Source organism: Gouania willdenowi, chromosome 17, assembly GCF_900634775.1.
Source record: "Gouania willdenowi chromosome 17, fGouWil2.1, whole genome shotgun sequence".
NCBI lineage: Eukaryota > Metazoa > Chordata > Actinopteri > Blenniiformes > Gobiesocidae > Gouania > Gouania willdenowi.
The window spans coordinates 11,790,395-11,815,496 of record NC_041060.1 but is presented as its reverse complement, the minus strand read 5'-3'; the positions used below and the strand labels follow the sequence as shown (position 1 = coordinate 11,815,496).

The 25,102-nt window shown below is 36.2% G+C and overlaps 1 protein-coding gene across 2 annotated transcripts; it reads right to left on the bottom strand.

Moving 5' to 3' along the window:
* Positions 1–45: 45 nt before the first annotated feature.
* Positions 46–23,506, bottom strand: LOC114478958 (CTD small phosphatase-like protein). 2 transcript variants are annotated; one of them, XM_028472328.1, is made up of 8 exons: positions 22,916–23,506; positions 10,578–10,729; positions 10,368–10,400; positions 8,762–8,863; positions 7,763–7,819; positions 6,677–6,769; positions 4,628–4,813; positions 46–2,783 (listed from the first exon to the last, which is right to left on the bottom strand). In XM_028472328.1, the coding sequence occupies exons 1-8, from the start codon at positions 22,989–22,991 to the stop codon at positions 2,658–2,660; spliced, it is 825 nt and encodes a 274-aa protein (XP_028328129.1). In that variant the 5' UTR covers positions 22,992–23,506; the 3' UTR covers positions 46–2,657. The 2 variants fall into 2 exon arrangements, with proteins under 2 accessions (XP_028328129.1, XP_028328131.1); XM_028472330.1 differs by lacking the exon at positions 10,368–10,400.
* Between the last annotated feature and the right edge of the window lie 1,596 nt (positions 23,507–25,102).

Here is a 25,102-nt window from a genome sequence, read left to right as displayed (position 1 = left end):
CCTCAAACGGTGTTGAGATATTAAAACAAAAAGACACGACAAATGTTCAGATGAAACTTTTATTAAGGAAAAAAAACTGATTTGTAGGTTGACGACACCCAAAGCCAACAAGTGTTTAAACGTGAGGGGGGGAAAAAAAAAACGCATAGTGACTGAAACTCAAGTGTTGTAACTTTGGTGTTAACACAAATAAGGGTGTATGCAAAGAAAAAAATCTTTAAAGGGAGCACAACCAAGATGTACAAACAAATACACAATCATCCCTGATAGGACAAATAACTGGGATGTTACAGAAAAAAGCGCTAGAAACTGAGGGTAAAACGCAATATTTCAAACCAAATACTGACAACAAAAAAACACAGGTAGAAAAATATTGCAAATGTACAAAGGTTTTCTTTCAGTGACGGGTTGTCATCAAGAGGATACCGCCAAAAAACTTCCCCTGTTGTGAGCACATTGCACCCAATAACTAGCAACACCAGAGTCCAGCAGAAATGTCAAGCAGCACGTTTTCAATTGGGAAGAAAATGCTGGAAAACTTTGAAGGCGTGTAGGTCGTACGTTCCATCCTCCATCTAGAAACCACGTAATGCAGCATAGGACCTTCTCTGGGCCACACACAACTTTTTGTTACCTTTTCACCCAACGGGTGACACTACACCCTGGACAAATACTGGAGACGTATTAAAGGTGGTAATGTCATCAAGTTAATCATTGTACTGGTCGGTAGAGCTACTATCTTTACCAGAGAGCAATTATTTATATTTATTCCTGGCGGAAGCTGTGTAACAGGTTTCCGAGCGCTTAACCTCCTGCAGGTGTACAACAGGGCTGTGTCTTAGTACTCTTCCATTTACAGATTTACCCGTGAACTATTCTACTGTCACTGCCTGTTTATTTAATGCTGATAACTTTATTGTACCTTTTTTCAATCTGAGAAATGTAGCGTGTCAAGGCAATTGACTTATTGTTTAAATTGAATTTTAAAATTGTATGATGCATGAGTTTATATTTTATCCACATCGCCTTTTCCATGAGGAGAAAAAACATTTAGCCATAGCTTGCATGTGATCTGACATAAATACAGACAGTCAGTTCATTTTTTACTAAAAAATTAGGGTAAATTTTAGATCTACAACCCATTCTTGGATTAGATTTGAAAATGAAAGATTTACTGTAATATGTATATATCAACCAACCTTACTTTTCATCCAATCTTTTGCTTCCATCATGTGCTCCATACAACCTAACCAAACCAACCCTACACAAGGTTATTGCAATGGTAACGTATGTTGTAGCATTTGGTTTGCTGAGCTCCTCTTACATGTAGGCACTGAGGTGAAGAGCAAATTTAAAAAAAAAAAAAAAAAGCCAGTCTGTGGGCTGGGGATCAACTTCACACACACATTCTCCACTGGATGAGGAGGAAAATTTAGAGTTAAAACAATTATCGAATCGATCTGGCCTCCTAAGACACACAAAACTGAAATACAATGGCACTAAAATCCCATAGACTCTAAACATCCCAGACCACACGACACAAAAGACACCTTTGAACATGTGAAAAACACGGAGAAAAATGAAGAGGCATCGATGCTGTGCCAAAAGAAAAAGAAACATCTGAACAATGGAGGAAAACCTCATTAAAACAATCTTAAAAGAATAAAACAAAGCGACTAAAATCTACATGTCAAAAGATCTAAGCCTATACTGTTAAATCATATAACTAATAGATTACCAGTTCTCGTTAACACTGGTAAGGATATGAGGCCTAGGTTAAAAACAATATTTTCCTTATTTGGCAAAAAAAAAAAAAATATCTATAAGGTGAGTAATATGCAGAAACAAAACAATAAATGTCAAGTTCATCTGAGCACCTGGTTCTAATAATCAACTGCTCACAAACTCCTTTCCTAAAATAAAACTGACCATTTCTACGTTTATAAAAGCAGAAAATAACCAAATTCACATCTATGTAATGGCACGAGCATAAAGGGGGGAAAAATAATAATACTATGAGACATTTGCTCAGCGTTTCAGGTTTTAACAAAAATAAAACTGAAGTAAAAACCTTTTCGGAAAGATGCTTCTGTGTCCACTTTAAAGCATACTGTCGTGTGTGTGAAGTACTCTGGAAATATGTCACGTACAAAATATTCCCCATAGAAACGACATTCACACAAGGCACTTCGTTTGGTAAGAAAAAAAGAATCATGGTCCTTTTTTTTTTTTTTAACTACCAGAAACTGCCTGCATAGCAACGATGAGGAACTTCTCAGACATTTGTGAGGTACTACAAAACAAGTCTCTGACAAGTCTTCTTATTTTCCTTTTTTTTTGGTTTTAAAACACCAAATAGTTCCACTGATGTAGAGAAGGGGAAAAAAGACCAGAGTTCAGGTCTCTTAGTGTTTTGTCCCCAATGTTATTGAGTCAGGACACTGTGCACGCGTCGGTGCTTCTTTTTGTTGTTGTTTTAAATTGGTGAGACACAGTGGACCTGAAATATTGAGAAGGCAGCAAATCAACAGGAAATGAAAGGTTTTCAACATGAGACTTGGAAGTGTTTCACCCTGGTAGAGAAGGGAGGGTGGGCCTGAGCCTGAGAGCTGTGGTTTGTAGAAAGGATGGTGGTGGTGGTTATGTGTGGTGTCCTGCTACCTGCCCCGCAGATTCTGCAAAACCCCGTAAACCTCGTCTTCTTTGCTGAGTCCCTCAAAGAAAGGCAGCAGGTCCAGAAGCTCCGTGTCGTTCATGTCGTCAAACCATGATTGAACTGGGACCTGTCGACAGCAATAAACCACAGCAGTTAGTCTTTGACACCGTCTGTGATGTCATGACATGTTTGTGGGTGAAAAACAAAAACTGCATATGTTGCCTCTGTAGCACATGTGTCAAACTCAAGGCCCGGGGGCCAAATCCGCCCCAATTTGGCCTACAAGAGAAAGTAAAAAAAAAAAAAAAAAAGACAGAAAAAACAAATTGTCGTGTAAATTACTAAATAATTCAGTTGTAGATCTCCCAGCACTTCTAAATACACAAATTCAATGAAACTCCACAATATTTGGAGGATGGCAATTTTCCCATGCATGACTACAGTCATTTTAAATCTCTAATTGTTCAAAGAACTAAAATTTTCTTAAATTATTTCACATAATTACCCACAAATTGAACTAAAATTGGTCACAAAATGAATAAAAATGTGAAAGACATTGCCTGGATATTGTAGTTGCCTTACACACTTTATATATCATTCATAAGTACAAACTTGAGGACCTTAATGTTGAAATTGCTTGTTTTCCTGCCTAAAATCTGTGGCCCACTAATGATCAAACTACTTCATACTTGGCCCCAGAACTGACATGAGTTTGACACCCCTGCTCTATAGGTTGATCGTGTAAATGCGGAGAAACAAAAACAGAAGTAAACACATTCGGAGGACTTTAGGTTTTGCCGTACTTGAAATACCAACAAAAGGCTAAACTGGAACACACAGAGCAACTGTGTCCTGGGGCCTCATTTATAAAAGTGTGTCTAGGTAAGCACACTTCAGCTGGCGTACACTTTCTTTCTTTTTTTTAATTATGTACACTGCGTTTATAAATAAGGCCCCAGCTCTAGCAAATCACATGAATTCCTGTGTGTCCCTCAGAGTCTTTCATTCTGCCTTAAATTCTAAAATTTCTATTGAGCATTTGCAGCCAGACTATGACACAAAAGAATTGGACTAATTGAGTCTCAAACTTCAACTTGTAGATGGAGTCACGCCTGCAACGTGTCAAAAGTTTTTTGATAGTAATTTCTAAAAATAATAATAATACAAGAGTACCGGGTCTGGTGACCTCAAAGTGTTTTTTCCATTACCATGTTTGTTATACTGTGTAACAAATGCAGAGTAGCCAGAATTAGTGCACAAAAATGATGAGATGTACCAACTCAGATATTTTTACTGTATTTTTTTTCCTCTCTTCTTTTCTTTTTACAGCAGTTTATTTTAACTAGATTTAGATTTGAGAAATTTAAAGTATAGAATACAGTTGTTTAAGATTTGTGTTAAATTTACAATATATTAAGAATCAATAATTATTTTTAACAAATTTCCAGGTGACCCCACATATGTTCACGGACCTAAGGTTGTGCTTTAAAGGCTTAGAAATTTCCAGCACGTGGCTGTACTGTTGACCAGCTCAAAACATAAAGTGAAACGGAACTAATGACTAGAGCATGTAATACACACAATGACCACCAGGAGGGGTTGTAGGACCAACCCAAACAACTTTGGGCTAATTAATGTTGGCCAAAAAACAGTGAAACGTGTGGAATAAAGTGAGAAAGTCCACAAAATGCATTTTTTAGGGAAAATAATAAATTTTCATACTTGACTGGAGTAGTGCATTTACTGAATGCTAACTTGTATTAATGCTAAGATAATCGTCTGATGCTGTCCTGATTTGTAGCTTCCTCAGCATTGACTTCACTTGTATGAAAAACATACATTTCCTCACCATCTGTTAGAAATAGTACATTTGTATTTTAGAACGCTGCAGACTTTCACACTTGTGTCCTAAGGATAAACTCATTTTTCCTGGACTCAAACCCCGAGGAATCAAATAGTCAGGAAACTTACAGCGTTTTCTGGATGAAATATGTAGGAGGCAGGTGAATTGTCAACAATGATCACGTTATTGAGCTCTCGCCCAAGGCGGCTCAGGTCTTTGACGTAGTTGCCTCTGTGGAAAACGCAGGATTCTCTGAAGAGCCGCGCTCGAAACACGCTCCACTGGTCCAGCAGGTCTGCCACAGGGTCTGCGTACTGGTGCCAGAGAAACACACCGATGTCACATGGAGGTACAACAGGCAGGGGCATTAATATGAAAAACTGCGCACAAAGCACTTTTTTTTTCGTTTCGTACCATAAGGAGATTGGCTCAGGATCAACTCTATTAAACATAAACACGATTGACTCCACCTCCAGGCTACAGTTCTTACCTACCGTAGTACACGTAGGTGTTTCACACACATTGGTGACTAAGTCAAGTTGATTTAAATACAAAAAAGTGGAAAAAAGAGCAGTTGCATGGTTGATTCTGCAGTACAAAACCATCACATTGGTATCTTTGAACTAAAGCAGGGTTTTTCAAACTTGGGCTTGGCTGGAATTAAAATCGAGTTTCCTGAAATGTAATGAAATTTTTTTCAAATACATATCACAATAAACTGTATCCTATATTTACACTTTCTAGTTCAAATAAAATGTATAATAAAAATATCTAAGGTGGTGCACTAATCCTTTCTACTCTGTATTGGTTACACACTTTAATAAAGATGATCAAAAACTAATTCTAGAAAAAAAATCTCTGGGGTCACCGGACATTTGTGTTATGAAAATGGGGTCACGACAAGAAAATAGTTGGGATCCACTGAACTAGAGCAAGAACTGATGTGGGATTTTTACAACTGAGGCTGATATAGTTTTTCTGTTTTTCTTTTTAAAAGCAGATATCCAATGTATGTGCATTTACCAATATATATAAAAAAGAACATTGACATACAGAGAATATATTCTGTACATGGACATAAATAAATTCTTATAATAACCAAAATATGATTCAAGACAAAGAAGCCAAACACAACTACATTAAAATAAGCAACTTTATATAGTAACACTGTCAAAAAAAGGACTATAAAGTCAATGATTAAAAAAAAAAAAGGCAAACTGTATTTCCAGGATACAATGTAAAAATCATTTCAAAAATAAAGTTCCTCAAATTGCAAACAGTAGATGTGGATAAGTTAAAAAATAAAAGTAACTAATAGGTTTAAATTATTAAGGCAACTTTTTTGCAGGAAAGTTACTTTGATCTCCAAACATGTTTTGACTGTCAACTGCCAGTCTTCTTCAGAGGCGTCTACTAATCGCTTTGATGTGTCCTTGACTTCCACATAAAGTTGTTTTTTAACAATGTGAACTAATGCACTTATGCACTCATTATACTGCTGATAATGCAAATAGTCCAGAGAGACAGAACCTCCACACAGTTACTGATTATAGCCCGACCGATTAATCAGCCAGACTATTGACTGATGCCGATTAATCGGTGATAATTAAAATCAGCTGCACTGATTAATGGGACGGGCTCTACTTTGACATACACATCTAAACACGACAGGGACAGGAGCCACTGACACTGGACTCATTCCTCTACTTGGCTGAACCTCTAGAGCAGGGGTCAGCTCCTGTGGCCCCTACAGGGCTCACTGCAAAAATAACTCAACAGCTTAATGTGTCAATGACCACTAGTGCAAGTACACTGGACCCGTCTTTCACTCCACCAATGCCTACTGGTGCCACTTTGTACTTCTTTGTGCCAGAAATGGCAAGATTTTACTTTGCAGGGACTTGTTTTTCCACTCTGACACAAAAAGGGTACTATTGATTTTACAAAATCTATAAAGGGAACAAAAATCTAAATCAACAAAGGGGGACTTTGTGTCATAAGGGTCCACATGTCAGTCTAAAAACTTACCCATGCAGATAAAAGACAAATAACAGACGGAGAGCTGAGCAAAAGGAGGATGAACGATCAACAGCAGATTATGAACAAATAGTATGTGTTAATAGTGCCACCAGTATCACGTGTCAAAACAAAAAGGAGATGTCCATTTTCAAACGTACCTTTGCAAGGCTGGCAGTGAAAAGCACACATTCAAAAAGCTCGCCCATCTTTTGGAGAAACTCATCCACGTGAGGTCTCTTTAACACATACACCTGAAGGAGGACACACAGAGGCTTTAGAGAGGGTTAAAAAAAAACAACAACACTAAATAAGAAGCCTTGTTAGAGTTATGATTTAAAAAAAACAAAAAAAAAAAAACAGAATCAAGACCAATAGTAGCAAATTAACCTGTTAAAAAAAAAAAAACCCTGAGTTGGGGAGAAAAAGAACATGTTCTGGAAACCAAATTCTGTGAGAGTTGTACCGTATATACAAATAAAATAAGTATTTAGTCCTTTAGTCTTTTACCCACTATAGGGCCCTATAATTTCCACATTAACAAAATTGCGGATGGAATCACAGAATCGACCAATAAAAACAGAATCCACTGTTAAACGCAGAAAGTGACATAATGTAAGTGAAACGCCATAATAATTAAAATTAAAAAGGAGCAGTTAGACGAAGAATAATACATATATCTACCTTTTAATTGGAGAGTACACTTTTATTTTGACATACATTTTTGTTTAATTATGGTTTTCTTTTTATTATCATTATTATATATTAAAATTGGACTGCTAGACCTTTTTATATGTGCTTGTGTGTTTGTTTGTTTGGTTTTTATGGACCCTGAGTCTGAAATAAAGTTATCTATCTATCTATCAATATTAAAAAAAAAAAAACAGTTATAAAAAATGTATGTGGAAAAAAAGTTATTTTATAGGGCCCTACACTACACTGATGCAAAATCACTTTATATTAATTTAATTTTTTTAAATAAAAAAATGGTTGAACAATAAACTTTAATGGCACTTTATAGTGCTCAGTAGTTCCAAGCAAAGAAAGAAAAAAAGCCAATAAACTTTTACTCTGCATTGGGACAACATTGTCATTGCCAGTGGCTGCCACCCAGTGCAAGTAATCATGAATAGGCCAACCAGGATACACACAGCCTATCCTGGATTACTTGAATTAGGTAACAACCCTTCTTCATGGCACTTTTAATCATAAACACCACCAACAGTTTCATTAGCTTTGCAAAATACCTGATGAACGGTACCGTCGATCTCCACGGGCACGATGAAGTCAGCATTGCTGATTGGCTGTGAGAGGAAACAGAAGTTAATGAAAGACAGATCTTTCCTGTAGTACCATAATAAACCAGCAGAGGCCCCTCTAAGCTTAAAACTCTGACTGACAATTCCCTCACACCACAAATGGGAAACTTATCACAGCAGGGTCACAAAACTGTGACTATCCAATGATCTGAGCCATAATGATCAACATTCATTACAGGATGTAGACAATTTTGACCCAATTTAGTCTCAAAATAGGAAAGATTAAAGAGGTTTGTGTGTTTTGGAGTCATTTTGTCTGTTGTTTGTATGTTTAAGAGTCATTTTTTCATATTTCTGAAGTCATTTTGTGCATGTTTTTCTCATTTTGTATATATGTTGTTTTGGAGTCATTCTGTGTATTTCTGTTGTCATTTTGTGGATTTGGAGTCATTTTAATGTATTTTTGCTGTCCTTGTGTGTTTTTCTGAATGTTATGAAACATTTTGTGTATGTTTGCTTTTGTTTTCTGTAGTTGTATGCTTTTCCATTGGAGCTGCACAAAATTAGACGGAGGGCTGCCAGTCGCTCGTGTCTGACTTACACTGAAGAAAAGTGAAAACCGACTCATAGTTGGTCACTTCCATGCGATTTTTTAAATAGAAAACGTAACAAACATGTTAAACAAGGTAACATGGGATTAGGTTGTATGACATTGAATATAGCAGTTAAAATAGCACCTTCATAGCATGAATATTGCCATTCAATGTAGCATTCACATCCTGCAACTTAATGACTGAACATATCATAAAAAGTACTGACTGAAAATTACAAAATAGTATTAGTAATCTAAAGAGATATTTAAACTGGTTCACGAGGTGGAAGACGACAAACAACTGATTTCGTAACATTTTGCTAAACAGGAAAATCAAAAACAGAACCTTAATGAAACCTTTTTTTTTTTTTTATTTAGTCGGCGTCTTGGCCTACCTTAAAAGAGCTGTGAACGAGTGTTTCGTCCAAATCAATCACCACACACTTTTTGCCATAATCTGATATTTTCATCTCTGGTAGGAGGTATTTGGCTGGTTGCTGTGGGGAGCATAATGTAAACAAAGACATCAGACATGCCAATCTGGAAGAACAATATACAGTAAGAGAAACAGGCAGGCAAGCAAAGGCATAAAATAAATAAAATCACCAAAATACCCAGCGTTAGCAAACATGAAAAGCCCAGCAAAATAAGACACTTGTATGTTATAAATATGCATTTTTAGAGAAATAATGAAACTGAGCCATGTCTAGAGTGACCCATTGGCTGTAGTGGCTACATAGGTCAACCACAACACCCACTTAGCATTAATATTTGCCTAATTATTCATGTGTTATTTTGGATTCATGAAAAACAATGAAAGCCATATGAAACTAATATCTAATCAGCTACAAAATATATAATCATGCCTAATTGTATCATGCAAATATTTACTTCTTTTTTAAGTTTGAGCTGTTACCTATACGAGTGACTAACAAGCTAACAATTTACATAAAAATGCATGAATATAAATCAACCTCATTTAAATGTTTCCAAACATGGACAGGTGACATAAATTTCAATACTTAGAAGGATGTATTTATGATTAAAATATTGTAAGACTACTTGTACATATTTACACTAAACAGGTTTCCCTCATTGTCAGGTTAATATTGAAGGATATTTAAAACAGGGACACAAGATCAGACAGGACTGTAGGTGGGAGAGGGTGGGGCACCCCTGAATTGATCAAACCTCATCTTTTACCTTAAATGCTTCAGTTTTTTTCTAGAAACCTAAAGAACAAAAAGTGAAACAGCTAATTATGTAATAATGTCTTAGTGCAGGAGTTTTGACATGCAAACTTTCACTGTGCTCAATTAAAAATTCTATCAAAAACCTACTCCTTAATGAATAACCAAACAATGGTGGCTTTTTGTTCTGTTTTTTGTTGTTTTTTATTGCTTGACTTTCAATGTTAATGTTTTTCTTTTTCCCGTTTTCTGCTCCGTTTCAAAGTTTTTGGAGTCTTGACATTTCTTTATTTTGTCTTGATTTAATTTTCTTATTATTATTCAATTTTTATAAAGCGTATTTCTAGGTACTCAAAGTCGCTTTACAATGAAGTGTGAAGGGCCTCCAAAGTGTGTTGATTTCTATTACTGTCCATCCACTGTTGATTTTAAGTTTTGTTGTATTCTAAACAGTGCCAAATCAAAATGCAATGAAATGCAGTCACTTGTGGACACGTTGTTGTAATTACACCACCTTGATGAGTAGCAGATGTGACCAAAGCAGTTTTCCCTGTTAGTTTTTCATCATCTTTGCAAACCGGTGAGTGTGACTTCTGCAGATCAAGCACCGAGCCATCACTCAAACCCACAGGAGCGCACACACCTTTCCTTTTCTCTTCTGCCTGTGTTACGTCTGATATTAGACAACAGTACAGTAGCAGAGCTAAAGCTCTTAGTGGAGTACTGGAAGAACCCACACACAGAAAGGATCAGCCAGCGCCTTCCCACTCAGCCTACATGCAAATGAACAGAAATAAAAGCCAATACATACACTAGGAACAGGGATGACCTCGACCTGGTCACACTACAACACAAGAGAGACAGATACAAATACAGAAATAAGGTAAGGGGTAAAGAACGACAGGAAAGAAAACAAAGTTTCACAGTAAACAAACAAAAACTAGAAAACACAAATAAACCTGCAGACTGATATTTGTAGACTGGGTTTAGTGGAGGAGCAGCAGCAGCAGCAGCAGCTCACCTTGGGAGGCGATCCATTCTCCTCCACAGGTGGAGGGAGGGCGCTGGTGTTTGTGGCTGGAGGCTCAACATTATAGTTGCGGAAGCAGCAAAGGAATGTGCTGAAGATGCTGCGGCTCCTCTTGCTCTTTAAGCTGCTGTTTGACTGGGACGCTGTCAAAACAACCAGAGGGGCACAAAGAATGTCCAGTGAATAAACGGCTGAGCAGGAACTTTGCTGACCTGCTGAAATCCAGCAAGTATGAACATTGAAACTTTTCTAATTACCACACATATTGCTCTGGTGGGTGGAAAACAGGCTTTAACATATCGCGTTTGCTCAAATGTAAACATGGGTTGATAAAAACAAGTTACAATCAGGTACCAGTATTTAAAAATAGGGATGTCCCGATACAACTTTTTAAATTTCCGATATGATACCGATATTGCAGCCTTGCGTATTGGCCGATACCGATATTGATCCGATATCAGCATGAATCATACATACTTTATTGTTTTACTTTTTTTTTCTTTAACAAAAAAATAATTACTTATTTTGTAGTGTGGAATGTTAGACAATAGTCAGCAACAGTAGGTTACTTTGTTGGAGTGTGAACCACACAACATGGATAGAACAGAGAGATTATATGGGTGATTTTAGATGCAGTCTGATAAAATCCGATATTCGTTTTCTGGCTGATATAGGACTGATATCCGATATCAATATTGGATCGGGACACCTCTAATCAGTTGTCTGCACGCTTTAGGCAATACATAACACGTTAAAATAAATTTACAAAACCCTTTAAAGAAAGCCTTTAATGACTAAATGTTCTCCCTGGTCTGTGTTTAATATGCCTTTAGCCAATTTCACCTGTACTTCATCATATTACTGATTAAGTTTATGGTATACTTTACATTTTAAAAGCATGCATGATTCATAGCAGCGCTCCCCCGGTTTAGTACAGAGCAGAAGCAGTGCTTGCTGCACTTCCATGTGTGTGTGTACCGTTGAACCGGTAATACTAATAGTAATGACATGGGCTTTTTGCTAATTCAATTTATTTTGTTTAATTAGATTTAAAGCTGAAGTGAGATCTGATCATAACGTACGCTCACATCAGAATTGCCTGAATATGATCTAACGCACTTTGTACACTCAGATATGAGTGAACGGCTGATAAATAGGGCCATTAATAAATGAGGGCATTGCCTCTATGTCCATTACTATGAAGCGGTGCCTGAATCAGAAACTGCTTTGTTTTTGTTTTTGTTTTTTTTTTAATAGTGGCAAGTTGGGAGTTGCATGGACCGCCTTCAGTTACACATCCCATCACCTCACAGGAGAATCCATTTTGAAAGCAAGGCTACAATTTGCTTTCCACGTGTTAGCTGGCAGGTGAGTGACTAAAGCAGCCTGGGCATGCAGTGAGGAAGAGGAGGAGAGAGGTGGGAGGCTCCCTGACCCCCCTGAGCCTATACAAGGCTGCATTCCTCTCCACCCATTACTCCCTTACCCTCACCCCCACCAGAATGCCTTTGCAACCGACAACCAGAGAGGAGCAAACAGCATGATGTCATGGCTTTTGGCATCTTGACATTGTGTCACTCAATGACCTTATTCAAATATTGAGTCTCTGTAACATGTACACTTATAGAACACAACCTCAAGCACAAGCATGTTAGAAATATTAAATTTGTCTAAAACAGGTCTGTACCATCTGTATAAATAAAAGGAAAACATAAAGCTGGAGAAATAAACCAGCATTAACCTGTCAGAATTTAGTAAGAGAACATTTCACTGCATAAAACAGAAAACACTAGCACTTATATACCATTGTTACCACTCTGCCCATTAAACAGGGAAGTAATTACAATACCCTTTAAATTGAAATCAAGAGAACCAATTATAAAGTCGGAGTTTAATTAAATACATAGTAGCAAGTCTTTGTTTTTGTCAGACAACAGTTACGCACAGTGTCATTAACTGAATGCGGCTAAATACTGCATCTTCCAGCTTTCTGTGACTCATCATTACAATTACAGTTTTGATTCCAGAACAAACTGCTTATGAAAAGCATCAGGAGTCCAAACATATGGACTGGGACATTAAAACATAATCCCAGGGTTCTCAGCCCTGCACCTCTGAGACTTGGGTTCTGCTATTGTGTGGTCCTCGGGCAGGCGTTGGTCTGGTGGTCAGGACTTCTCATTGGGTGGGCCTTTCTTTGCTCTCCTCCTACCAGTGGTGAGGACACTCAGACTAGCTTCTACTCAGCTTTATATTCTATGAATGACCTCACAAGCACTCAGGACAATGACTACCTTAAATTAATAATTCTTCAAATAAACCCGACAACCGTCAACTACTGACGGGAAGCACCAGAAAGCTCAACACCTTGCAACTATTTCACACATTTTAACATCTCACACACAGCTTCCCTTACACTGACCTAGCAGGTCTTTCACAACATCTGCATATTCTGTTACTCTATATTTTTTGGTCAATTTAAATGTAGTGCGGGACTTCCCTTCCTGGACCATCACATTGGAAAGTGCTTTAAGTAAAGTTAATTGTATCCCTTTGCCATGGGGGCTGATGATGATCACACTAATGCACAAAGAAATAAGAAAATCGTACCAGCAGGAATAAACTGCATTAATCCCACGAAAACATACACCCTTTATTTTTTAAACTATGAAGACAAGTTGTAATTTTTTTCCTTATAAAACATTTATAATTTGCAAAAAGAAATAAATAAGAAAATAATCAATATCTAATGTTACTACTTGTTGCTTTTGAACAAGCAATATTAACACGTTGGTTAAAGTAGTTTAAAAATATTTAGATACAAGTTCAAATCCAGTTCCAAGCATTTTCATGTTACATATATTTAAACTAGCAGGTCTTTTTTTTAATGTGTAAATTTGTGTTTTCTCAGGAAACCTTGATTATTTTCCCCACAGTACACAAGCATTAGGTTTGTGGAGTATTTGAATTGAGTGTAAGAGTTATTATTTGTTATTTGTTCAGGTAAACCATGAATAGAACAAGTGAACAGAAGAAGTTAATGTATGCTTACCATGTTGAAAATAGAGACAAAGTAGCCTTAAAATTTGACAGAATATCTATAATAGTGGCTGAAAATACAATTATTGGGCTTTCTTATTTACATTATATTAGGGATGTCCAGATACAACTTTTTCACTTCCAATATGATACCGATATTGCAGCCTTGCATGTTGCCCGATACCGATCCGATACAATATCTGCATGAATCATACATACTTTTATTACTTATTTTGTAGTGTGGAATGCTAGAAAAGTCTTGATCAAGTGATGTTACTCAAACAGAACAATAGTCAGCAACAGTAGGTTACTGTGTTGGAGTGTGAACCACACTATCTATGGATAGAAGTGCTGGAGCAGAATATTTTATCGGAAAGCTTTTATCTGTGATTTTCGATGCAGTCCGATAAAATCCGATATTCGTTTTCTGGCTGATATCGGACCAATATCTGATATCAATATTGGATCGGGACACCTCTACATTATATATATATATATATATATATATATATATATATATATACACACACACACATATATTCTGAATTCCATAGCACTAGTTGAAGTTATGAATTTGTATTGTATTATATTTGGCATAGGAATGGGTCAAGTCAAGAAAGAGAAGGGTGTCCCACTCTGATGTTGATATCGGCCCGATGTCAGCAAAAGTAATATCAATTGATAAAGCCTTTTGATAAAGCCTTTTGTAAGATTCCATAGTTCAAAATAAGTAATAAAAGTAAAGTATGTATGATCCGTGCTGATGACTTATCGTAATAATATAGGAAAAGCCCAAAACACAAAACACAGCAATATCGGAATCGTATCGGAAGTAAAAAAGTTGGCACGGAGTTTCTTCAGTCTCAGATAATGACTGAAATGAGGGAATTACAATTGCATCTTATTATTTATTTAGAAAACTTATTTTAGAAAAACATCTCATTGATGGAGCAGTATCAAGCAGAAAAAATGGGGGAAATTATTAAGCTTTTTAAATAATTCAATTAAACTTTATTTATATAGCGCCAATTACAACAAAAGTCATCTCAAAGCACTATCAAAATGTAAAAATGCATAAATAAATAATATATATATTTTTCAAAATAAATCAGTTGTTGTTTGAAGAATTGTATTTATGTGCTTCAATACTTAAAGATATGGAAGTAAGCAGTTCAACATGTTCATTGTTGCCTCTGCACAGACTGTTTTTCTTGGCCCTGAGGTCAGCAGCATCCTGACCAACAGGGCAGTCCGTCTATATATAGACCTCGACAGTAAAACCAGCACTGAAGGCATGACACATGTCGTAAGACAGCCATTAGATGACTACTGAAAGCAAAGGTGCTCTTTTTATTTTACCAGACTGTTTGGAGCCATGGCAAACAACGGTGGAGAACACCTCAAGATCCTCAACAACAAACAGCTGATGGGATGGGGTTCACGTTTGGTCATTCACCTCAACTACATTTTCTTTTCAATATAATATGTATATTCTTTTAAAACAGGGGTGCCCAATCCTGGTCCTCAAGAGCCCCTATCCAGCATGCTTTAGATGTTTCCCTCTTCCAACCTACTTGATTAAAATGACAGGATCGTAATCAGGCTTCTGCAGAGCTTGTAGGTGAGTTAATCATTTGAATCAGGTGTGTTGGAAGAGGGAAACATCTAAAACATGCTGATAGGGGCCCTTGAGGACCAGGATGGGGCACCCCTGTTTTAAAATAATGTACTTCATACGGTACTTGTCAGCTCACAGTAAATTGTCATTTTAAGTGTTTAGAAAAACATAAAATACAGGTTTAAAGAGGAGTCGGACTCATTCTTCAGGTAAGGAAACATCTTGAAAACCAAACATAAGAGCTCTACTTTGTTTTGCTAATCAGGTTGTGTCATTCTTAACATTGTGTATTTCTCCAACCAACAATTACAACAAAATAAGACTTGTGTAAGGATGGTGACATGTTACAGGTTAGAAAAGAGCACAGGAAATTGTATACGTTTCAAAATACATGATTAGTAATTGTCACATACTGTATATTTAATGTAGGAAAAAGGAAAACCGACTTCATTATTTTACGTCATGAAGTGACTCAAAAGGACTCCTCCAGACAAAAACAAATTAAATAAAAACAACCCCCAATAAATCTAAACACTCCCAACACTGGTATCACATATGAAACTGAGGGGTGTAAATGCTCAGGTTTCACACTCCTTTACAAAGCCACATTTTTGTTGCTTTTTACCTTAAAAGCAATGCCAGTTTTGGGGAGAAGTTTAAAAAATGAATCACTTTAACACAAATAACCTGATGATGTAGCTGAGAAATACACCACAATCCACTGGCAGCATTGAACGGGAGCAGCCAAAGTTTAAGGATGTAACTTAGCCTGTTACTAATAATAACCCAGTGCATTTGAGATGCAAGACAAAAGAAAGCTGACAGTCAGTCCCAATATTTATTTTGCACAACAACAAATAGCAAAAGTTTCATGAGACTGTGAGATAAGTCACATGTGGTGACGATAAACATTGGTCCCTGAACACTATGGAGGATTTTCAGATTTCATAGTAAAGACTGATTATTACTTGTATGGTGTGCCTTTGTAATGGTAACATTAAGAAGAAAATTTTTTTAAAAAACTAAAAAGTTACATTGTTGAAAGATTGAGTTAACAAAATGTAAAGTAATGAAAATAATTGCATTCTGTTCATAGTTATCATGAGGGGTGTGCATTGCCATGAATCTTCCGATACAATTCGCATGGCACAATACAATATATCCCGATACTATACAATACGATATACATCGCGCTATGAACAATTACAAATTTTCTTTTTACAAGTACAAAATGGTATTTTTAAACTTGTGAGAACAAGTAAATGGTAAACTATAATTCAAGTACCAATGTCAAAAACAAGTGGTACGTTTATCAAACTGTTAAATGATATTTTTCAAAAAAGTTTAACTTTTGCTTCTACAACAGATTCTGATCATTTCGGAAATGCTTAAAAAAAAAAAAAAAAAACATCTGTAAAAGTGCTCAGTATGCTTTATGAAAATAAAGTGCAATCAACTTCCAAGCTAAAATGCATTACGGAGTGAGGTTAATTTAACAAGGTCTGATGTGGTTCACTGACACCATTTACATGCTATGCATTATGTTGAATCAAAATGTTTTTTTGTTTTTTTTGTTAAAAAAAACATGATTAAAAAAGTTGATTTGGACATTTTTTTGGAAAAAAAAAAATCACAATATATCTGAATTGATTTTTTCTTACACCCTTATTATTCATTACTGATCAATGTTTTTGCTTTGAACCTGTTTTGTAAAATATTTCACTTTTAAAAATAATATGTTGTCATTATGCTTTGTCTTTACTATAAAAAGGCAAAGTTTATTATTTTTGAATACTTTATTGGGTGCAACAATGCAAATTATCACTATTAATTACAGATTTTCATGTGACTACAGGTAATTTAATCAGCAATTTTAACTGTTAATATTTACAGGTTAATGGTAATTAAACCCATACTGGAGGAAATCTCCCTGAACTCTTCCATACTTGCCATTATTCCTTCTTCCTGTGACGCCCACTCATATTTGAGTCATATAGTATCATTGGTGGTTACTGAGGGCTACTTTTGCAGGCCTGCAGGAAATAGCATTGTTAAGCTTGAAAGACTTATGTTCTCACTTTACTGTTGGTCTGACAAGCGACGTTTGAGAAGCGTTACTGATACACACCCCATGGACCAAAAGTAACCTGCAAGTGTCCCAGGAATGGGAATCTGTGGATACTCTGGTCCCTCGTAACATGAACTCAACTACAAACCACGTCAAAGGTACAATGGAAAAACAGAACAAAAAATAAAAAATAAAAATTTACGAGTTACTGGACACCAATATACCCGCATTTTAAACACTTAATTTTCCCATAAATGAAAAGCAAACAGTGTGGTGATTAGGGATGTAATGATTAATCGTTAGTGATGTAACGATTCACTTAACGCCCAATACGATTCGATTCACGATACTGGGTTCATGATACGATTCTCTCACGATTTATTTTCCAAAATAGGACTGTAGACAATTTTTTTTGTCTACAGTCTAGAAAATACTATACTATTAACTGTCTTACGATTAATCGTTACATCCCTATTAATCGTAAGGCAGTTAAAAATCAATCGATTCTCTGAAAATTGAATCGCAGTACTTTTTTTTTAAACAGCAGAGGGCGCTATATATATTTATCCTTCTCTTGTCCAGAAGCGGAGGCGGCAGGCGGAATCTGCTACTACTTTCTTTCTGGCCGCCTTCTACTCTTAAACATGTTCATAAATTATTCCTTACCCCTTTAGCACCAAAAGAATATTTGTAATATTACAGGAATATCTGTAAAAGTCACATTTTTCTATTAGCTCTGTCTGCTAGCGCATAGCATCTCTTCTTCACTGCAAGAATAGCTGCATGCCAACCGACCACTGGGTTACCAGCGCCCTCTGCTGGTCCAAACAAATATCTGACGTAAATACAACGCAATGCCTGTTTTTTTATTTTAAAGTCCAATTGTTAAGGCACAAAATACATTTTCAGTTGCACTTTTAAAAAGAAAAAGAACTACTATGCAGTTTTGCATTGTTTACTATAGAACCAGAATTTAAATTAATAGGCTTCTTCTTCATTTGTATTATTCCTTTATTTATTTCATTCAACATTATTTTTTAGTTAAATTGCATTGTTTTGAATAGTTTATCAAGGGATTCTTTTGACAATGAAAAATAAAAGGAAAATAGTACAGAATTTTTTGAATATTTGAATATTTTTCAGTTATTATTTGTCTACATTCCCATTTTGTAAAATAAATCGTGAAAGAATCATATCGTGAATCGAATTGTATCGGGAGTTGAGTGAATCGTTACATCCCTAGTGGTGATCATTTGATTTTGTTTATATACCGTGATTAAAGGATAAAGTACCGATTCTTTCACCAGTAAAGATCTGAAGTCAGCATCAAATATGTACATTTTTAAATCCAAGTTAAAGGCACACTTTTTCTCTATGGCTTATGAGGGAGATTTTCATTAATCCTATTCTTGATTTAAAGGGGACATATTATGAGGAATCCACTTTTGCAGTCTTTTTTAACACATATTAGGTAACTTGAGTGTCCACCGGCATACAAAATTTGAAATAAATCCATCCAGTTGTTTGTTAGTGGTCTGTGTAAGTCGTACAACACAGAAAAATGCTCAGTTTCAAATTTTCTACATTTGTGACATCGGGAAAGAATATACCCTCCCCTCCCCTCCGCTGGTATCTCCAACCCCAACCTGATAAAAACTTTTGCTTAAGTCCACCAATGTTTTTCTTGCTAGCGAAGGAGTGATGGCTACCGATAAAACTAAATACAGAACTTGCCTGCTGCCAGTGCCGCACCTCCACAGTGAGCGTACAATGTAGTGTAAGCACTATTTGTTCATGCGGCGATTACTCCGCTCTTGTGGTTTCCAGCGCATCTTGTGGTTTGGTGCATTGGCGCAGTGATATGTGTTCAGACACTTCTGTGTAACCTGCCGTTCTAGTAAAAAGGAATATATATTCTACTTTATTGTCATATGTATTTATGTAAAGCTACATACACAAAATGTGTTCTCTGCATTTAACCCCTACCTGAGGAGCAGTGGACAGCAACAGTGTAGCACCATTTACCATACACATTTTTAGTACCTGTTATATTGCCTCGTATCGCTGATCTGACGTGTTGGTGACACAATGCGACGCAACAGTTGTACAAAATAAATGATTATCACATTAAATGTACTATACCTGTAGTTAGAAGAGCAGAGGAGGGGAAAAAAAGTGACTTAGCAGCTTAACACTCCGGTGAGAGTTGAATGACTGCTGCTGAGATAAACACGGACCCTGAAGCGCTGAAATGGACTCACAATAACAATAGCCATTTAAAAAGCCATGTGTTTTACTGTAATGTGCAGTTTTTTGGCAGAAAACATTAACAACAGTGTGTAGATAGCAAAAATAAAATCACTTTGGTGATCACTGGTCCCCCCTCGTAAAAGAGCAAGGCATGAAGTCAGCAACTATAGACACGCCCACTCATGAATATGCATAAGTAGGACCCTAAACCGCCCGATTTTAGAACTGCTCAGAAAGTCACTTTTCAGAGGCTAAAACTCTGGAAAACAGACGAGTTTGGGAAAATAAACCTCAAATACTACGATGTTAGGCTTCTTAGAACAAATGGAAATGGGTGAAAAATAGCATAATATGTCCCCTTTAATGTTGTTATTGTTAATTTCAAACTCTGCTTAATAATGTTATTGATTTTTAAACAGTTTATGTTGACATAAACTGTTTTGTAATGAGGAACAGGGGTGATGTGGGAGGAAAGGTTTTTATCTTGTAATCTTGTATGTCATCGGTCATGCACTTTCCCGGCATATAAACAAACATTTGACAGAACAGTCAGAAATCAGGCTGAAACAACATCTGTATTTTATCTACCGGAGATGTTAACAGATGTGACTAGCTAACATTACACCACATGACTTACATCACTACACAATCTTGCATCCCTTCACAATACTTGTGAGCTCAAAGCTCAGAATGTTCACGAGCTTTTTATTGGCTTCCTTCTATTGCCTGTCAGCACCTTTATCAATGGCAGCTACCTTTTAATGGCTCAGGTTAAACTAAATTAAATAATCCTTCACAACATTATAATTAACAGTAACAGCACAACAGATAATTCATTTGTTTTAAAAATAATCATTAATAACAACTTGCTGATGTTGTTATGAATATAAAAGATGTTCCTTATCAGATTGAGATAGTTTACCTATTCTTAACCAGTTAAATAACCTTTACAGGTAAATATATAACAAACTTCTCCAAAAGTTTTTATTACCAATGCAGCTGATACAAATTCCAGTAGCAATATGTAGTTAATGTGCTGTTTCCTGACGAGTTCATAACACATAATTTAATGGCTCTAAACAAACAAAGAGTTTTTGTTTGTTTTTGTTTTGCATATGTCAAGTTTTAAATTGTAGGCATTATATTAAGTTTGTATTATTCAATGTACCGTAATAGTTTTATAAGTTGTAAAAAAAAAAAACCTACATTCATGATAATGATGAATGAACCTTTTAAACAATTTTCCTCAATTTAAAAAGATGTCAAATATAACTATTAAAGTGTTCTTCAATAATGCATATTGTCTACGTTTTACAAAATGATTTACAGTATTTCCAAAATAATAATACAAATATTATACTTTTAATCAAAATATTTTTTTTGTGTGTGCATATTTACAGGTTTATGAACAATCACATGAAATTGCTATTCAATACAATTCAAATCAGAAATTCTTCTTCGTCTTCTTTTTTTTTTTAAAGTATACAAAGTTAGAAAACTGTTCGATTAAATGGGCTATTTGGGAAGCTATTTTCACAAGAGTTGAAAATTAGCGGTTTATGGCTTCTGACACAATATGAAGAAACTTCCTGTGGTGGTGACTACTGTCGCGCCTGTCTCACTGAAGTGTCACATAAAAATGCTGATGTTGACTTATGTGAATTATTGAAACAAAGTGTCACCACTACAAGTGTGCCCAGAGTGTGGGTTGCGCCCCGGTCTGTTAAAGGAGCTACAGCACTTTAGTACATTCCACAAAGGTGATTTTTTACTCCAGTTCTAAATAGTTTCTATGAATGAATGACAATGGATGGAATATAAGAGTGGCAGATGTGAAAATGTAAACTATAAAAAAAAAAAAAGTCTCAAACAAAGCTCAACAGGCACCTAGACCTGGGCAATATATCCTGATTCAAGATATATCAAAATTTCTATTTAGGCAATACAGACAATTACAGTAGGCCTATATTGATATATTTTTTTCAATTATTATTCTTGTTTTAGGAGTTTCTGCTTTTGCTACTTCTCAAAACAGCATTAGAAGCACAGTGAAATGGATTGTCCAAGTGCGTCACAAACAAAATCTTTCCCTAAACAAGCCTCACTCACATGTGCTGTCCCTTATAGCGTCTCACGCGTTGGGCATGAGACACGCATTTCAACCTGATGTGAGTAACGGTGCATGCATGTGCGCGGCTGAAACGCGTGCATGTGTGTGAGCCGACGGAGGAGTAACGAGTAACACACACACACACACACACACACGATATTTATAATAAAAATATACGAAATGAGTAAATTAAAACAAAAACTGAACAATATGTATACAAAAAGTATACAAAATGACAAACAGAAATGCACAAAAAATATACAAAAAGGCTCCAAAAACACACAAAATGTCTCCAAAAAACATACATTACAGAAAAATACACCAAACAACACTAAAAATATGAAAATAACTCAAAATACACAAAATTAAATATTGATACAAAAATACACAAAATGACTCCAGAATCACACTACAATGGCAACAAAAAACATTATACAAAAAATGCACAAAAAGACAACAGAAGTATATAAAAAATACACAATGACTCCAAAAAACACACATTACAGAAAAATACAAAAAAAAAATAACATAAAAATCAGTAAAAAACAAACAAACATTAATCATGCACATGTTCCATAGAATTAAACCAGGGAAATCGCACACACTATTTTACTTTGCACCCGCAAATACAGCCTCCTCTTTGTACATCCAACTTTCAAACACATACTAATTTGGCCATAACTGAGAACTCTACTTAAGCTCCCACTAAATGAATACATACTTCCGATGGGCACTGTACTAGTCGGAAAAAAAGCCATAAGTGTCACATATTGTGCAGCTTTTTGTTAATAAATGTTCCTGTGTGGCATTATCCATCAGCAAATTTAACCCAGTTTTGGATTTCTGGTAGTACTTTACTGAGCTAAAGATATCGAGATTTTTACCACATATTGCCATTTTAAGTAAAAAATATCGAGATATGAGTTTTGGACCAGATCGCCCAACTCTAATTAGCATGCACCAGGTTTCTCAGAGACAACTTTCCCTGCCATATGCAGCCTTTACATCCCTCATTAACTAACGTTGGAGCAGCTGACAGTCATTCATATACTATTCCAGGACAAGCCACTAGTCATTAACTTGATGTTTGCTACAAAAAAATAAAAATAAAAAAAGTTGGCAAACTAAATAACATGATGTGTTTGTTGTTTTGACACACACGCAACCAGTGTGTGAACTACAGCAGCTAGCAAAGCGCCAATACCAGCTAACGTCAGCAGAGAAAAGAGTCACTTTAAACTTACCCTTTTCCTGATTGAAGGATATTACTTCTTCCTCCTTTGGGTTAGAAACTTGGGTAATGATGGACATGTGATCCATTGAGGCGACGGTGTATTCCTGTATTTAGTTCCCACTATAGTAGACGCACAGTAGTTAGCTTGGCTAGCCCAGGATGCCAGTGAACGGTCGAAGGGAGGTGGCAGCGGTGTTAGCCAGCCAGCTAGCACGGTGAGCGGCTGTCATTTAAAAGTTCTGCGTGAAACCGCATAGCCACAAAACAACAACAGCACCAGCAGCGTGCAACGCTGAAGAAGATACAACGGTGCAATGCTTAATTGCTACCTAGCGGTTAGCTTGTGTTAGCAAAGAAAGCAGCAGCAGCAGCAGCAGAGCTCCGGGTCACCCGAAATGTGAGGCCGAGTTTGGAGCTGTAAACACAGAGAAAGCCCGTCGAAAGGTTGTTAATGGAGTCCGTAAACGCAACGCGAGCACACACACAGTGTTCAGCAGTGAAGTTGGTCGTCCCTGTCACAGAAACGTCTCATGTCTGCTGGCTTCACAGTCCCCGTGTATAACATGGACGCCCCGTGCATGAGACTGAGTGGGAGGAGGCGGCTCGTTTCTGAGTTGGAATCTCCCAGGCGGGCGGCACTGGTTGCACTTACGCCGCATGTAGCCATCAAACATCACATAGAAAAACATGGACACAAAACATAACAATTTATATTATTGTGAAGGAAAATATTGCCCCAAGGCCAACAAGAAACTGCTGAACAAAGCAGGGAAAGAGTGCAAACATTTACCTAAAATTCAAACCTTTGTTTTTGTTACTGGATTTTTTAAGAGTGACAACAGTGCCACCTAGTGTAGAAAGTAGGGAATGTCTCTGAGACAAGCCGCTGATAAGACCTGCCAAAATAGATTTTATGTCACAGTTGGAACTTTTAAAATAGCTCAGTGGTTCCCAAAGTTTTTAAAGTCCCGTCCCCATTCAGATTTAACCCGAAGCCATGTACCCCCTACTCCTGCACACTTAAAAAAACATAATAATGTAATGTCATGTAAAATGTAGCCCCACAGTGAAATTTGTCTCTGAATTTTACCTATCCTGTTGAATAATATAAAATAATAATAATAATAATAATAATCTGTAAGCACACAAGACATCTTATTTTGAATTATTACAATTTATTTAATTACCCTACTGTCATCCCTCTAAAACTGTGAAATACAACTCACTACAACTTAATGAAAAGCGTGAGGTTGAGGATTGTTCTCCACGCAAAGTCTTGTTTTGTATATTGTTTTCATGTTTGTCAAAGCTGAAAAATTCACTTTCACACAAGTACGTAATGGTAGAGGGCAGAAGAAGTCTTTACAGCAGGTTTTTCTAGTGCAAATCAACGTTTCTCTCGTCATATTTGCGCTTTTTTGATTGTTTTTCCGTCACCACTAGAGGGCAGTCTTACACAGGTCAATGTGTCATTTGAGCAATGCATGGAGGCTCCTGACTGCTGCTCTATTTATATTCTAGTCTCCACTGTTGTCACGTTGTTTTTAATTTATATTCACGGACCACCTATGACAATTTGCGTACCACTGGGGGTACCCGCACCCCACTTTGGGAACTTAGGAAATAGCTAAACTTTTTAAACAGTCGGCTAATTGAAACACTTAAAAATAGTTACAATGGTATTTCATTACAGCAGAGGGAGTATTGCAAAACAAAATTATGGTTTTCACATGTCATTCCAGTCACTGAGAGGAGACATTGATAAAAAGAAGACTATGTTTGTGTTTAATCCTTATTGTCGCAGGTATTAAAAAATAAATAAAAATCATGTAGCCTATATAAAAAAGGTAAATGTAAGTAAAATATTAGTATATATATACTGTATATATATATGTGTGTGTGTGTGTGTGATTTGTTTAAAATCTATTCATGCATATGCCTGGACTTTTGCTTTTTAAGAGCTTTTTACAATACTTTACAACTCGCCTGGTTTTCTGTAATAATTTATTAAAAATATATATATATATATATATATATATATATATATATATATATATATATATATAAATTGCATTTGTGTGTTTACTCTTTAGGTCCGAGCAGAACAAAAAAATCCACCTTATTTAGGTTTTCTATATTTTATGCTTATAGGAAAAATGAATGGATTGATGAGTGGATACAAGCAATGAAAAAAATC

Excerpts from the sequence above, each read along its gene's own strand:
- LOC114478958 (XM_028472328.1), bottom strand. The coding sequence starts at position 22,991 with ATGGATCACATGTCCATCATTACCCAAGTTTCTAACCCAAAGGAGGAA. Across the intron at positions 10,730-22,915 it reads ATCCTTCAATCAGGAAAAGG|CGTCCCAGTCAAACAGCAGC; the intron begins GTAAGTTTAAAG and ends TTGTTTTGACAG. Across the intron at positions 4,814-6,676 it reads TCACTGCCAGCCTTGCAAAG|TACGCAGACCCTGTGGCAGA; the intron begins GTACGTTTGAAA and ends CTCTGGCACCAG.